The following is a 13,737-nucleotide window of genomic DNA, read 5'->3' as shown; positions in this document are numbered from 1 at the left end:
GCAGTCAGTTTTATCTTCGTCAATTTTAATTTTGATTTTGGTTTCAATTTTGTGGCTATCCTAAAGGTTTTAGTTTTGACATGCAGGGTGACATCGTTATTTAGCATGCAAGTTTTAACAAGCAAGTTTATAAAAAAAAAGTGCGGTAAAGAAAAATACAGGAAAGGAAAGTACTGTAAACTGTAAAAGCGTACATATCGAGTCTTCTCGTTCCTCCACCTGAAACTTTAGAATCTTGCAAGGCATATATATATATCAGATCCTATATCATTTCTTGGTGGTTCCAAATTTTGAGAATGAATTCATTAAGAAAATCATAAAAAGTTCAGATGTCCTACAAGATTTCCAAGGGATTATGAAGAAGTCTCTAGTAATGCCCTAGACATTTCATAGTCCCTGGAGTTATCTAGAGTTCATTTTGGCCTTATTATGTTTATTATATAGTTCATCCAGTTAATAACCTTATGCACAGTGAATTTTGATATTTTGATTATCCCTTAAGTAGAGTAATTATCACTTGATGTCTCATTTATGAGTTATATAGATAAAGACCCTTGAAGGCAACTCAACTCAATGAAAGAAATTTATTAATTTGATTTTTAAAGAATGGTCTTATAGTATTTTAAAAAGTTTTAAATTAATTATAAGTTTTTTTTATAAACCTCATTAGACAACATTTTGATTAAGCCTAATTCACTATTAAGCCCTTAAGATTTAATGGGTAGGTTTGTAATTTCAAGAAAAAGGGTTTTCAATATTTATATTCTTAATCCTTATAATGAATTATAAATCATCTCAAAACCATTAGTTGGGGGTTTAAAATCAGTGAGTTATGATCTTCTAAAATCAAACCCCTCACCGTAATATCTCCCTATTTAAATATTCTTTTAAATTTTATTAATTTTGGAAAATTACACATTTATCCTTTATAAGATTAAAATGAGATTGGTTACTACCACTTATCTCTTTTATGTTTCAATCATCAAGACATATCAATTAAGATTATTTGTTGTCCATTTAGTCCTTTCGTTAAGCCTAAATATTAATTAAGCCTTAAATTTTAAAATTACTCATTTGCCCCTAAAATCTTAATACCTTATAATTCATTAAATTAGACTCAGATGACTTGAAAATTTTATGTTGCCTCACTCATGGGTTAATTAAAACATAAGAAGAAAAAATATGATTTTTTTTTAATTTATTTAATTTTATAATTTCTTTTAATGCAAAAATAAGATTTTCAATGAAAATTTAATAACTCAATCAAAATAAAACTTATGTCCTTAAGAAAATTATTACAAGTTCACCTAGGTCAGAGGACCACTTGGACCAATTTTCATGATACCAATTTTCATGATTTTTAAAGTTTTAATTTAATTAAATGATTAATTTAATTATTAGAATTATTTCATTTTTTTAATATTAATTAAATATAAAATATTATTTAATAACTTCTATATTTTTATTAAATCTTAATTTAATTTTATATTTTTATTAAATCTCTCTTAGTCCAAGAAACCCAAAGAAACAAATTTCATATTTTGGTGGTTTTTATTTTAATTATTGGAATTATTTTAGTGAAAATTAAAGAAAATTCATTTTTAAGCTTTTAAAATTAATATCTTGACTTAGAACATTAGGAAAATTATTTTAATTGGTCCCGAGTAATCAAGAATCCAAAAGTGACATTTTAGTGTATTTTGACAATTATGTGATTTTTATGATTTTTAATTAATTTTATTAATTTAAATGCTTAAAAATAGATTAAAAATGAAGTGTTTATTTTAATTTCACTTTTATTTTTCTCAGATTCCTCTAGTCATAAGAAGCTCCCAAAATCCATTTGATGGTTTTTTGAATTATATTTTAATTATTATAATTATTTTAATATCAAAAATGTCATTTTATCTTAAAAATTAATTTTAGTGATCAAATTAACTCCAATTGACTTAATTTTTTTATGGGGAGTTTCCCTAACTATTTTTTTTAAATGTGGATTAGTTTTCATGATTTTCTAACTTTATTTTAATTATTTGATTTTTCTTGAGCTTTAATGAGTTAAATACATAAAGTGTTATTTTTAATTACTTGAATCCATTTTATATTTTTTCTTAGGTTCTCCGACCACAATGAACCTACCAAAAGAAATTTTGTATTTTTTATTAGTATTTTAATTATTGTAATTTTTTTCACCAAAATAGGGACCATCAACTTGAATTTAGAGATCTCTAGTTAGAGATGTCCCCTAAGCTTGGAAAAATCAGAGTACATCCCTAATTATGTGAGGAATAAACCCTCCAAATTTCACATTTTCTTATTAATATTTTAATATTTATGATTGAAACAAATTCTAGAGTATTTAATTAATTTAAAAATTAATATAAATATAGTTTTTTTTTTCATTTTAATTCATATTATTCTCCCTATTCACCGAGCAAGATAATATTTTTATTTTATTTTTTTGTTTTTTCTACACTAAGATATGGATTTTTAAAGTTTATGTATTTATTTAAAATAAAATAAATAATAATAATAATAAAACTTATTTCTCTACTTATCCACTTCGGTGCCGCGTCGACCGCAACGTCTTCAAAGCCTAAGTTATTTTGCACCTAACGAGTCTAAGTTTTGAACATGTTCATATGTAAATATGTAAAAGCTAAATAACTTGTAAATAAATTTATAAGATCTTAAATAGTAGCCAAACAAACATACAAAATTAGAGTGGTGTGCATGTAAACTATCAAAGTTTAGGTGTTGTGTATATAGATCCATAAAAGTAGAGTGACATGAATGTAACTATTTGAACTTAAGTATTGAATATGTGGATCCATAAGAATCGAGTGATATGCATGTAAACATTTAAAGTATGGGCATTAGCATGCGATTATCCATGTTTGGGTGGCATGAACCTAAGAGTAAAATGTTACACATGTAAAATATTAAAATTTACGCATTAGATGTGTGGATACACAAGATTTGGGTGATTCACATGTAATGCAAGAACAATTTGGTACGAGTGAAAATACATGAAAATAGGGTGGCATGCATGTAAACTCCTTTGTTAAAAAAAGGATCTACTATACATGCAAATACAGAAGAATTGAGTGGTATGCATGCAAATATAAGGAAAAAAGAGAGAGATGAGAGAAAAGAGGCTCACCTCACGGTTTGGATGAGTGGGGAGAACTTACTTTGCTTGAGCTACTTCTCTTGGTTGGAGGAGTTCGGAGTCACGGCAAGGAGAGAAGGGAGCTTGGGTGCTTGCTTGGTTGGAGTTTAGTGAGTTGAATGCTTTAGGATGAAGAGGAGAGGCTCCCAAAATCGTGAGGTATGGAGAGGGAGTGGGGAAAAAGGAAGAAGAAACATTTTTTTTTGGAGAGGGAGGTGCTTTTATAGGTTGGAGTAGCATGTGAGTTTTTTTGAATTTTTTTTGTTTTGTCATTTTGTGTCATGTGTGATTTGATTCATATATATATATATATATATATGGCATTTAGTGACATGTGAGTTTTTACTTGACTTGGAAGGAAGTGGACTTGACTCACTTTTGTGCACTTTTGGTCCATGTCATGAAAATGGGTTGTACTCACTTGTCATGAAAATTGAGCTTCATGGGGGCTTGGGTGGCGATGTTTTAATCATGGGGATTTGGATTTAGCTTAGGTTAGAGTGAGTCATGAAAATGATTAAGTGCCTTTTAGAGGATCTTAAAAGAAAGTCCTCCTTTTGCCACTTAAGGAGTGGTTTGAGATGATTTTTGGACAAATTTGGGTGTTTTGGTTAATTTTGGGATTTTTTTGCAAAAATTAGGGTTGTATGGGTACTTTGGTAATTTGGTAGTTTTGGGCCAAAATCGGCCAACATGCCAGGAAGCCATACCAAACCAATAGGAACCGTGTGAGAACTCATTTTGGATGCTCAATATGTTGGTTCTAACCCTCTTAGCCAAAGACTAGGGTATAAGTTCATTCATATGAGCTTCTCAAAATGAATCATGGGACCGCATTAGGAGGTCCAGGGTTTGGGGTGTGCAAGAAGTGTGTTCGAAGCTAGCCCAATCAAGATCAAACCACCCAGGGTTAGTCCTAAGGCCAAGCAATCCTATGGGCACTCCCCTTGAGTTCACCGATACTGGCCTCACCTACTAAGTGCTAGAGGTTGGGACCAGTATATGGAACTCCAAGTTGAGCAAAGAAAAGTTTAGGATTTCTAATTGTGGGGGTTCCTTTTCTAGTTCTCTATGAATAGTAAATAGGAAAATCCTATGGCTAGACCCTCGGCTACTAAAGAGGAGAAAGCTAGACGTCAACCAAAAGTGAGGTCAGCAGTAAGTCAATTATTCAATCTTTTATTTTTTCAATTCATTTGCAAATGTAATTTGTTGTTACTTACACGTGTAATTTTTTATATGATGAGCAATTGAGGTCGAAGGATGCTTAGAGCCACAATTCAAGAAGAGTTGGTGGTTCTTGTGGCTAGTGCGAGCATTCTAAATTTTAACATCTAGTGAAATTCATTGAAGGGAAGAAGTGAGGAAGGATATATGGCTCAAGATCTTAGGGGCTATCCTACAATGCACGACACTTTCTCCATTGAGTGTGTGTCATCTACTGATGAACTAATTAGTAGGGGTGACACAGCCTTTGCTCGGGATATTGAAGCTCGAGTTACCACACAGATGGAACCTTGACTAGTTGACATGAAAGCCAAAATGTAGCAGATGAGAAGTGATGCACGTCGCTAAGGATGCAGCTAAAAGTGGAGCAAGAATGCTACTATTTACTACTCCAACACCTAAAATTCAAAATTTACATTCCCAACCTTTTAAATTCACAAATACTCAAATATAACACTCTGTATCAATTTAACTTGATGTAATCTTGCTCCCATTTTGTACAAGGATGCATATTAGTCTTTGGTATGCCCATGCTACTTAGTGTTGGCAATAATGCAAATTTTCCTCGTCTTGCATGCATCATTGATAAGAAGTGATGAAAGACAAAATGTAGCAGATGAGAAGTGATGCACGTAGCTAAGGATGCAGCTAAAAGTGGAGCAAGAATGCTACTATTTACTACTCCAACACCTAAAATTCAAAATTTACATTCCCAACCTTTTAACTTCACAAATACTCAAATATAACACTCTATATCAATTTACTTGATGTAATCTTGCTCCCATTTCGTACAAGGATGCATATTTGTCTTTGGTATGCCCATGCTACTTAGTGTTGGCAATAATGCAAATTTTCCTCCTCTTGCATGCATCATTGATAAGAACTCCTACTTCATTTGACAGTCGATCAAAGATAAATCTTTTTTTCTTAACTACTAATTCTTATTAAGCCCAAAGCTTTATCGTTTCCTCCTATCATTTGTAGATTGCAGCACCTAATGTTGCTTACAGTTTCGGGCTTTTTTCTGTGGTCATGAGCACATGGTCGGTCGTTGAGGTGATGAGGGCTACTTGAAGTGTTATGGTTGTCGAATTCTCTATCGTCAATGTCGTCGTTTCAGGATGCTCTCTTGCAAGAAGCAGAACTGCAATGGCACGAGTTCTTGTGATCATGAAAGTTAGTTGCTTGCCTATGTAGGGGGTACTAAGGGTTAGTAACAATCATCTGTTTAGATTTGGGAAATCAACTACTATGCTGATTTAGGAATAGGTGAATCGATACTCCTAAGGTCATAGTTTTCAAATCAAGATTTGTAATGACTAAGGATTACATAGACTGCATCAAGCTAAATTGATGTGGAGTCTCATATTTGGGCATTTGTAAAGTATAAGGAGTTAGGAATGTAAATATAGAGTTTAAGACAGATATGTAAATATACTATTTTACGGGGGTATGCGTGTAAATCCCCCTTTAAATATAAGCAGCACTTAGCCATATGTATTTTCATATCTAACATCAAAACTTTAACTAACCATTACTTTTATCCCAATCAAATCGGTCACATCACATAAAAATGCCACCTTTTAAAAGGTTAAATGCATATTCTCAAGAAGATGGGCATATATCTGTAAAAATTGAAGTTTAGGTGTTAAATATGTAAATACAAAAGACTAAATCTTCCGACTCGGTCTAAAATTAAAATATTGTTAAAACTTTAAAATCTCCACGCGTGCGTGCGTGCGTGCGTGACATGAATGCGAAGACTCCTTTTCATGCTTTATAAGGCATCCTCTCCTCCCCATCCCAATCCCAACTCCACACCAAACATGGCCGACACCGCATCATCCCCGCCCCCCGTCGCCGTCAAAACTACCGACGCCCACTTAATAGAAATAGATCCAAGTTCACACAACACTGCCGGCGTTAGCTCCATCGACGACGTCATTGAACGCTACATGTCTGCTGGTGACGGCTCCCTCACTCTCCTCCTGTTCCCATTCCTCGCCACTCTCACCTGGATGTTCGACGGCCAACAAACCTTCATCAACGTCTTCTCCGATTTCCAACCACCATGGCACTGCACATCTCCCAGCTGCAACTTCACCACCTCCCTTTCCGCAGTCTGTAATCTCCCCTCCTCCTCCTGGTCCTTCTCCCACAACCGCCGCATCTCTACCATCTCCGATTTCTCTCTTGAGTGCGCCTCCCCTGTCCTCCTCGCCCTCCCCTCCTCCTCCTTCTACGCCGGCTGTCTTGTCGGCGGCCTCCTCCTCGCCACCATATCCGACTCCCGCTACGGCCGCAAACAGATCCTCGTCCTCTCCACCTTAACCATGTCCATAACCGCAGTTCTCACAGCCTTCTCCCCAAACCTCGCCATTTACGCCGCACTCCGCTTCGCCTGCGGTTTCGCCCGCTCCAACGTCGGTCTCTCCGCCTTCGTTCTTTCCTCCGAACTCGTCCCCCGCCGCCACCGCGAACTTGTCAGCATCTTCTGCTTCAGTTTTTTCACCATAGGCTTCCTTACTCTTCCCCTGATTTCCTTTCTAAACAGAGCATCTTCTTGGAGACTGCTCTATCTCTACACCGCCATCCCCGCCTTCATTTACAGCTTTTTTCTCCATTTTTCAATGGTAGAGTCCCCGCGTTGGCTTTTGGTCAAAGGTAGGAGACAAGAAGCCATCGAAATACTGAAAAAGCTCTCACTTTTAAACAAAACAGAGAGCTTCGCAGACTTGGCGGTGACGACATCTGAAAAAACAGAGTCTGGCGGTTTATACTCGGCGGCCAAAATTTTGTGGGAGAAGGATTGGGCTTTACGGCGGTTGGGAAAAGTTATGATTGTGAGCTTCAGCGTCGGAATGATGTACTACGGAATGCCGCTCAGTCTCGGGAATCTCAAGGCCAATCTTTATCTGAGCGTGGCCATGAACGCTGTGGCAGAGCTTGTGTCGACGTCCATCATCTTCTTTGTCGTTAAGATGGTTAGCCGGCGGAGGTCTATGATCGGGCTGACGGTCGTGACTGGAGTCGCTTGCCTTGCTTGTGCGGGAATGTGGGGCGGAAGTTTGTCGGAGATGTTGTTGGAGTTGGCGGCGTTCTTCGGAACATGTACTGCGTTTAATATTCTGTTGATTTACGCCATCGAAATGTTTCCGACGTCTGTTAGGAGCTCGGCCATTGCGTTGGTGAGGCAGGCGGCGGTGGTCGGCGGGGTGGTGGCGCCGGCGGTGGTGATGGCGGGAAGGAGGAGGAGATTTCTTTCGTTTGCGGTGTTTGGGATAGTTGTTATTTGTGGTGGGTTGTTTGTTTTCTGGTTGCCGGAGACGAGGGGGCGAGGTATTAGCGACACCATGGAAGAAGAGGAGCAGAAGATGGAGAAAAAATTGCCTACTTAGCATGTAAGCAGCTCGGTGTCCGTGAGAGAGTTTATTGAGAGATTATTCGAGATTTATACCGCATTATGCCCCTTGTAATTTTTCTATAACCTATCTGTACATTCTATTAAGTTTTACGCTTCTATTTTCATATATTTATATATTACAGATAGGTTACAAGTATGTTATACGTAGGTTACATAGGATATAACACGGATATAACCCCTCAATATCTTTCGAATAACCTCTCTGACGGACCCATTTCTCGAAAAGATGAACCTAAGGATACTTTTTATTCAGTAAAATTTTGTTGTATTTATGACTTTTAAATCACATGTAAATAAATAATCATTGGACGATTATAAGTAATTTTATTTTTATTTACAAATCATGCACCCGATTTCATCTTTTTTTTTTTTTTTTTTTTTTTTTTTTTTTTTTTTAATATAAAATATAAAAAATTGTGATAAAAAACCGACTCATATCTTTTAACTTTATAAAATTCACAATGATTTGATTATGACATTTAATATTTTATACTCAAAAATTCATTTAAGAACTTGATTTGTAAATAACATTGTTTGTTGTGCTTTGTAGGTAATTATCCTTAAAATAAATTTTATAATAATTTTCTCTTTTAAGAAAATAATTATTGGTTAATCTCCAAGAAAAATAAATGGGGATACGTACCATCCGAAATGGTATATATTCATATGTCGGTCTGTCAAAAAAGCTCGTTGTTTGCGAACAGCTCTTGTTCGGTTCGTTAAATGAGCCGACACGAACAAGTTCTTAAAGCTCGAATTATAAACGAGCTGAACGCAAACAACTATTTGTTCGCTCGTATTCGGCTCGTTTTAGCTCGAAATAAAAAAAATTATATATTTATTTATATAATATTATATTATATAGAATATTTATATAATAATATATTATATATATTTATATCGAAGTTTAACTTGTAACATATTGTGAGGTAATGTGGTTGTGTCTTTTTTTGCATACATTTGGTCTAGGTTCAAATCTAGCATTTTACATATTTTTTTTTTCAATTTAATTTTAACGAGTCAATTTCGAGCCGAACACAAGCACACTGTTCAAGTTCACGAGCCGATTTCAAACAAGAACAATTTCGAACGAGCTGACACGAGCCTCGTTTACAGCCCTATTCATATATAACTTCTTGAATTTTAAATCTACTTTAATACCACCCATTATTTATGAAGTCTCCTATTATTCCACTCTTTAGCCATCTCAAAATTAAGAGGTTGAATGTGGAATTTTTACATTTTTTTGGATGGTAAATATGTAAATCACCAAAAAATAAAGGGGTTGTTTGGCTTATCACCAAAAATAGCTGAAACTGGAAGGCAAAATGATGTCATGTTCATGTACTGCCACGCGGTGAATTTTTATTTATATTTAAAAGCCTTTCCAACTAAATAAAAACGAGGTTCGTAGTTTATAAATAATGGGTTTTTAGACCCGTTGTGACTAAAGAAGTTTCAACCGTTGAGAAAATGAATTTAAGATTCAGTAGGATTTTGAAGTCTGTCATAATTTATAAGTTGTGAGTTTGATGTGTCGAATTTTTATCATCTGACATGAATATCATGATTTTTTTAATAATAATGTTTTAGATTCAAATTCAAGATCATTTAGAGCCATGATTTCCACAAGTTTATAGTGAAACTGACAGGACGAACCCAACAAAGCCAAAATTGATTCAATTTGAGTCAAACCATACCCGGATCAATCCACTGAATCACTTCTGGAAGCTTTGGGTGGTTCATTTGAGGGTCAAATGAACTTCAAATTTGACATACATACAATCAATTGAGTGTCTCAACGAGAGGAATCCAACGAGTCTAAGCTCCCTTAATTATAAGGTCATTAAGCCAATCAATTCATTAAAAAAAATTTAATGATCAAGGGCATCAATATGGGTCATTTGATGAGGTAGTTAATAATATTACTTATAATGACTAAAAACCCCCTTCCTTAAAGCTTATAAGTAGAACTCCTCTTTTCACTTCGAGGAAGAGGAGAATGAGTCAAATTCTCATGTCATTTTGTAATAAAGGCCCGACAATAACTTTCAGCTTTCATAATCGCCGACCACAGTCGACAACCGCCAGTCGATCGTCATCGACCACCGCCAACCACCCCTTGTCACCATAAGCAAATTTATTGTGTAACGACATGTCCCGAATACTATGTAATGAAGTATCCTAAATATGGTGTAACGAAGTTTCCCCGAGTATAGGATAACAAAGTATCTTGAATACTGTGTAAGAAGTATTTTGAGTACGGAGTAATTAAATATCTTGAATATTATACAATGTTGTATCAGAAACACAGTGTATTGAAGATCTAGCGATAATTATCGACAACAACCACTTATGACCGCTTTATTCAAAATATGACGACTTTTCTCATACTCCTTACTTTTTATATACATTGTGTACTAATAAGTGTTATATTTGATGTAACATTGTAACAATTCTTTTTCTGTGGGACAATGGTTTATCATTGTACTTATGAACATATAGTTTATTATTTTTACTAGGCTAGGCCCTGTGACTTTTTCCCTTTTTAGGTTTTTTCACATATAAAGTCCTGATGTCTTCTTATGTTATTTCTAAATTATTTATGTGTGTGTGTTGGATTTTCCATACAACATTGAGATATTAAATTATCACATTATTATCATGAATCTTCTGACACGCAACAGTTTAGTTCGATCTATGGGAAACGATGTCTTGTTGATATAATTCTACACTTCATCGATGGCTAATAAGCATAACACATGAGCTTCTCGCTCTAAAATCCATCATTCTAGATTTGCAATCTCAAAGTCTGGAATGTGAAGCATCTATTTTGTTTCTTAATAATATACATCATCATCATGCTGGTAAGGAACCTCCTTAGCACCACTTGAAGATTGTGCATGAAAGATGGAGGAGTATCAAAATGAGATCCTTTAACTTTAACATGAGGTTCGACAACCAACAGTTGTACATAATGGAGGGGCACAATTATATCAAAATCCATCAACTAGAGGTGCATAGTTGACACTCCCTCCACGCAATAAAGTTCCCCTCCAGGAGGTTGTAATCATATATATTGTTAGCTTTACACATCCACCTCCTGCCATCAAGCCTACCAACAAACCTCCAACACATATGAAGAATGTAACTCGACCTCATGTAATCCGCGACAAATTAAAAAATTTAGTATGTTAAGAGTTTCCAATGAGGGATAAAAGCCATTTCTCAAATCAGTGTGATTCTAAGGAGTTTTCTTCGTTAGTTGTGTCTGTCTTTCAATTTCCTATTCCAGTAAGGTTTAACCCTTTAAGTATTGATGCTTATAATGGATTGTTACCTCATTTTTGTATGAGGTTTGTTTTGTTACTTCTCTCTCTAACTTAGGGTTTAGCCTTAGAATTTTCGTAGTCGTATTTCCTATAGGATAAGTGATTAAACTAATATTAAGCTAGAACTTTAAGCATCCATTTGCTCCTTAGAGTTTCGTACGTTTTTATCTAAAATCTTCAATCTTTGGTTGTGTTGATTGAGTTTAATTCATTGAAGCTTAAGTTGAGTCCCTATAAGCTTAAAATGGCCCTAAGCTACCCTTTGACCCTAGAGACTTGTGACTTCTACTTGACCATTCTTTGGGCACTTCACACTTTCTTCTTTAAACTTTTTGGATAACTATTTCTTTAGCACATAAAGGCCCTTGAGTAATGAGGTTCATCTTGAACAAAGATAAATATTTTATCCTAATAAAAGAGAGAATGATTAAAATCATAAAATCCAAAATTAAAAAATAAATACTAATATCACAAATTCAAATTAAATAATATCAATTTCATTAAAAATAAAAAAATAAATAAAATCAAATTTCAATATGAATTTATAAAAATTTACAAAAATTTCAAAATTAACCAATAAAATGAAAACCAGAATAAAAAATTGGAAAAATCATAAAAATATCACAATCATTTCAAACTAAAATAAAAATCATAAGAATTAATAAAAACCAAAAACAAGGAAAGAAACCAATAACTAATCTCACATAAGTGTTTAGACTCCTGGCCTTCTACTTCTATGGTCATTTGGACTGCTGATCGTCCAGACTTCTAGTCGTCTGGACTTTTCGCTAGTTGTTATTCTGGTTGTCTAGACTTCCGGTTATCTAGACTTCTGGTCGACTGGACTTCTAGTCATTTCTCTAAAAGATTCAGTCTGAATAATTTTATGTATGCACTCCAAACCACTCAAACTCAAAATGCATTAATTCAAAAGGGAAATTTATATAAAAAAGAAAAAAAATTAGGGAATGTGAGATCGAGGTTACCTACGATTTGTGTGTAAAAACTCGAAAAATTGTGAACTATGAGAAAATTAGGAATTGAGGAGCATCGGTCAGCTCCAGAGCAAAAGCACAAATAAGTGAGATAAAATGAGAAATTTAAGTTATCGGTCCCATATATTCATATATTCAGCCCTTCAGAGAATACAACCCAAATAATTTTTCTCTAGCAACCTTGATGTTCAGACCTTTAGCTTCTTATATATATCTCACTTTGTAATAATATAGTGAAGTTTTTTGGTCTGAGGTTCAAATCCCCTCTAACACAGTTAGACTTAAAAAGGTGGTATTCGAATTGTTAGTCACATTAGAATTGACTGGAGGCTCATATAATAGCCTGTGGTCATTCCTTAATATATATAAATATATAAACAACATGATAAGAATTAAAGGCACTGAACTTAGCTTTAAAGTTCATTAACGTTGGCTTTGCTGATAGTTTTAAATTTCTCTTACAATCTTATCATAAAAGCTCATCAGTAGCTATTGTCAAACCATAAAGTTTATAACTTTTTTATTTGTTGCTTCCTCAATTTTGAAATTAGTTATGTCAATTACACCTTCAATAGCTTATGATCTACTTGTATATCTCATTTTATATATTTGATACACCATCAATGAATTTTGTCATTTCACATAAATCTCGAAATATTTTTTGAGCAAAAAACATTCAAATTGAAATTAAAAAACATCCAGAGCTCTAATTTCTACAAAAGTACGGTCAAACTGGTCGACTTGCCGAGACGAACCCGATTATATTAAAATTAGCTCAATTCGAGTAAAATCAAGCTCATGTTAAATCGTTAAACCATTTTAGAAGCTTTGGGTAGCTAATTGAAAGGTGAAATGAATTCAAAATTTAACAAGTTCATAGTCAAATCAAGCGTCTTGATGGGATGAATCGAACTAGCCCAATATCGTTCGATTCTGATATCATGAAGACACTTAAATTTACTTAAAATATCATCCAATTGGGGGAATTTATGAGGGATAGAGTGGTCTGGATTCCTTTCTTATTTAATTGGGAGGCACTCCAAGATTCTATAAATAGAGTCCTACCTTCTTCATTAAAAGAGGGTCTGGAGCTAGACCTAGATATGAAGGAGAAGAAAAGGTGCAAATTTTTATAGCTATTCTGGATCGAGGAACCGGCGAATACTTCCTACTCCCATAGCTACCGGTCACCGTCAACCACATCCAATGGCTTCCATCGACCTATGTTGGCCTCCTCCTGCTCACCGCCATGGGTGGACCTTGTTGAAGCACAATGCAACAATGCGCCCCAAATATGGTGTAATGACCTGCCCCGAAGATAATACAACGATGCACCTGAATCTAGTGCAGCAACATACCCCCAATACATGATAATGAATAACGTTCTATTGAAGATCTGGTGATAGCACCTAACTGTAGTATTCAATATTCGATGATTTCCTCTGAACTTCTCAATCTCTCTCCTCACAGCTCCTCACTACAGTCTCTACGGCTAGTTGACGTTATGTTAGTCCACCACCACTACCTATATGACCAACTATGGCCTACATGGTCCTCAGCTCAAGGAGCTCCTAACTCTGAGTTCTA

The 13,737-nt window shown here is 34.7% G+C and overlaps 1 protein-coding gene across 1 annotated transcript; it reads left to right on the top strand.

The window, feature by feature from the left end:
* The first annotated feature begins 6,225 nt into the window (after positions 1 to 6,225).
* LOC110030991 (organic cation/carnitine transporter 3-like) lies at positions 6,226 to 7,805 on the top strand. The gene has a single exon (XM_020734003.1). It carries the CDS (start codon positions 6,226 to 6,228, stop codon positions 7,795 to 7,797), a length of 1,572 nt encoding a protein of 523 aa, XP_020589662.1. The 3' UTR covers positions 7,798 to 7,805.
* The last annotated feature ends 5,932 nt before the right edge of the window (positions 7,806 to 13,737 follow it).

Source organism: Phalaenopsis equestris, unplaced genomic scaffold (assembly GCF_001263595.1).
Source record: "Phalaenopsis equestris unplaced genomic scaffold, ASM126359v1 Scaffold000761, whole genome shotgun sequence".
NCBI lineage: Eukaryota > Viridiplantae > Streptophyta > Magnoliopsida > Asparagales > Orchidaceae > Phalaenopsis > Phalaenopsis equestris.
Note: the sequence above shows the minus strand (reverse complement) of the source record. Positions and strands in the feature narration are given on the sequence as shown.

Coding starts and splice junctions, on each gene's coding strand:
- LOC110030991 (XM_020734003.1), top strand. CDS start 6,226: ATGGCCGACACCGCATCATCCCCGCCCCCCGTCGCCGTCAAAACTACC.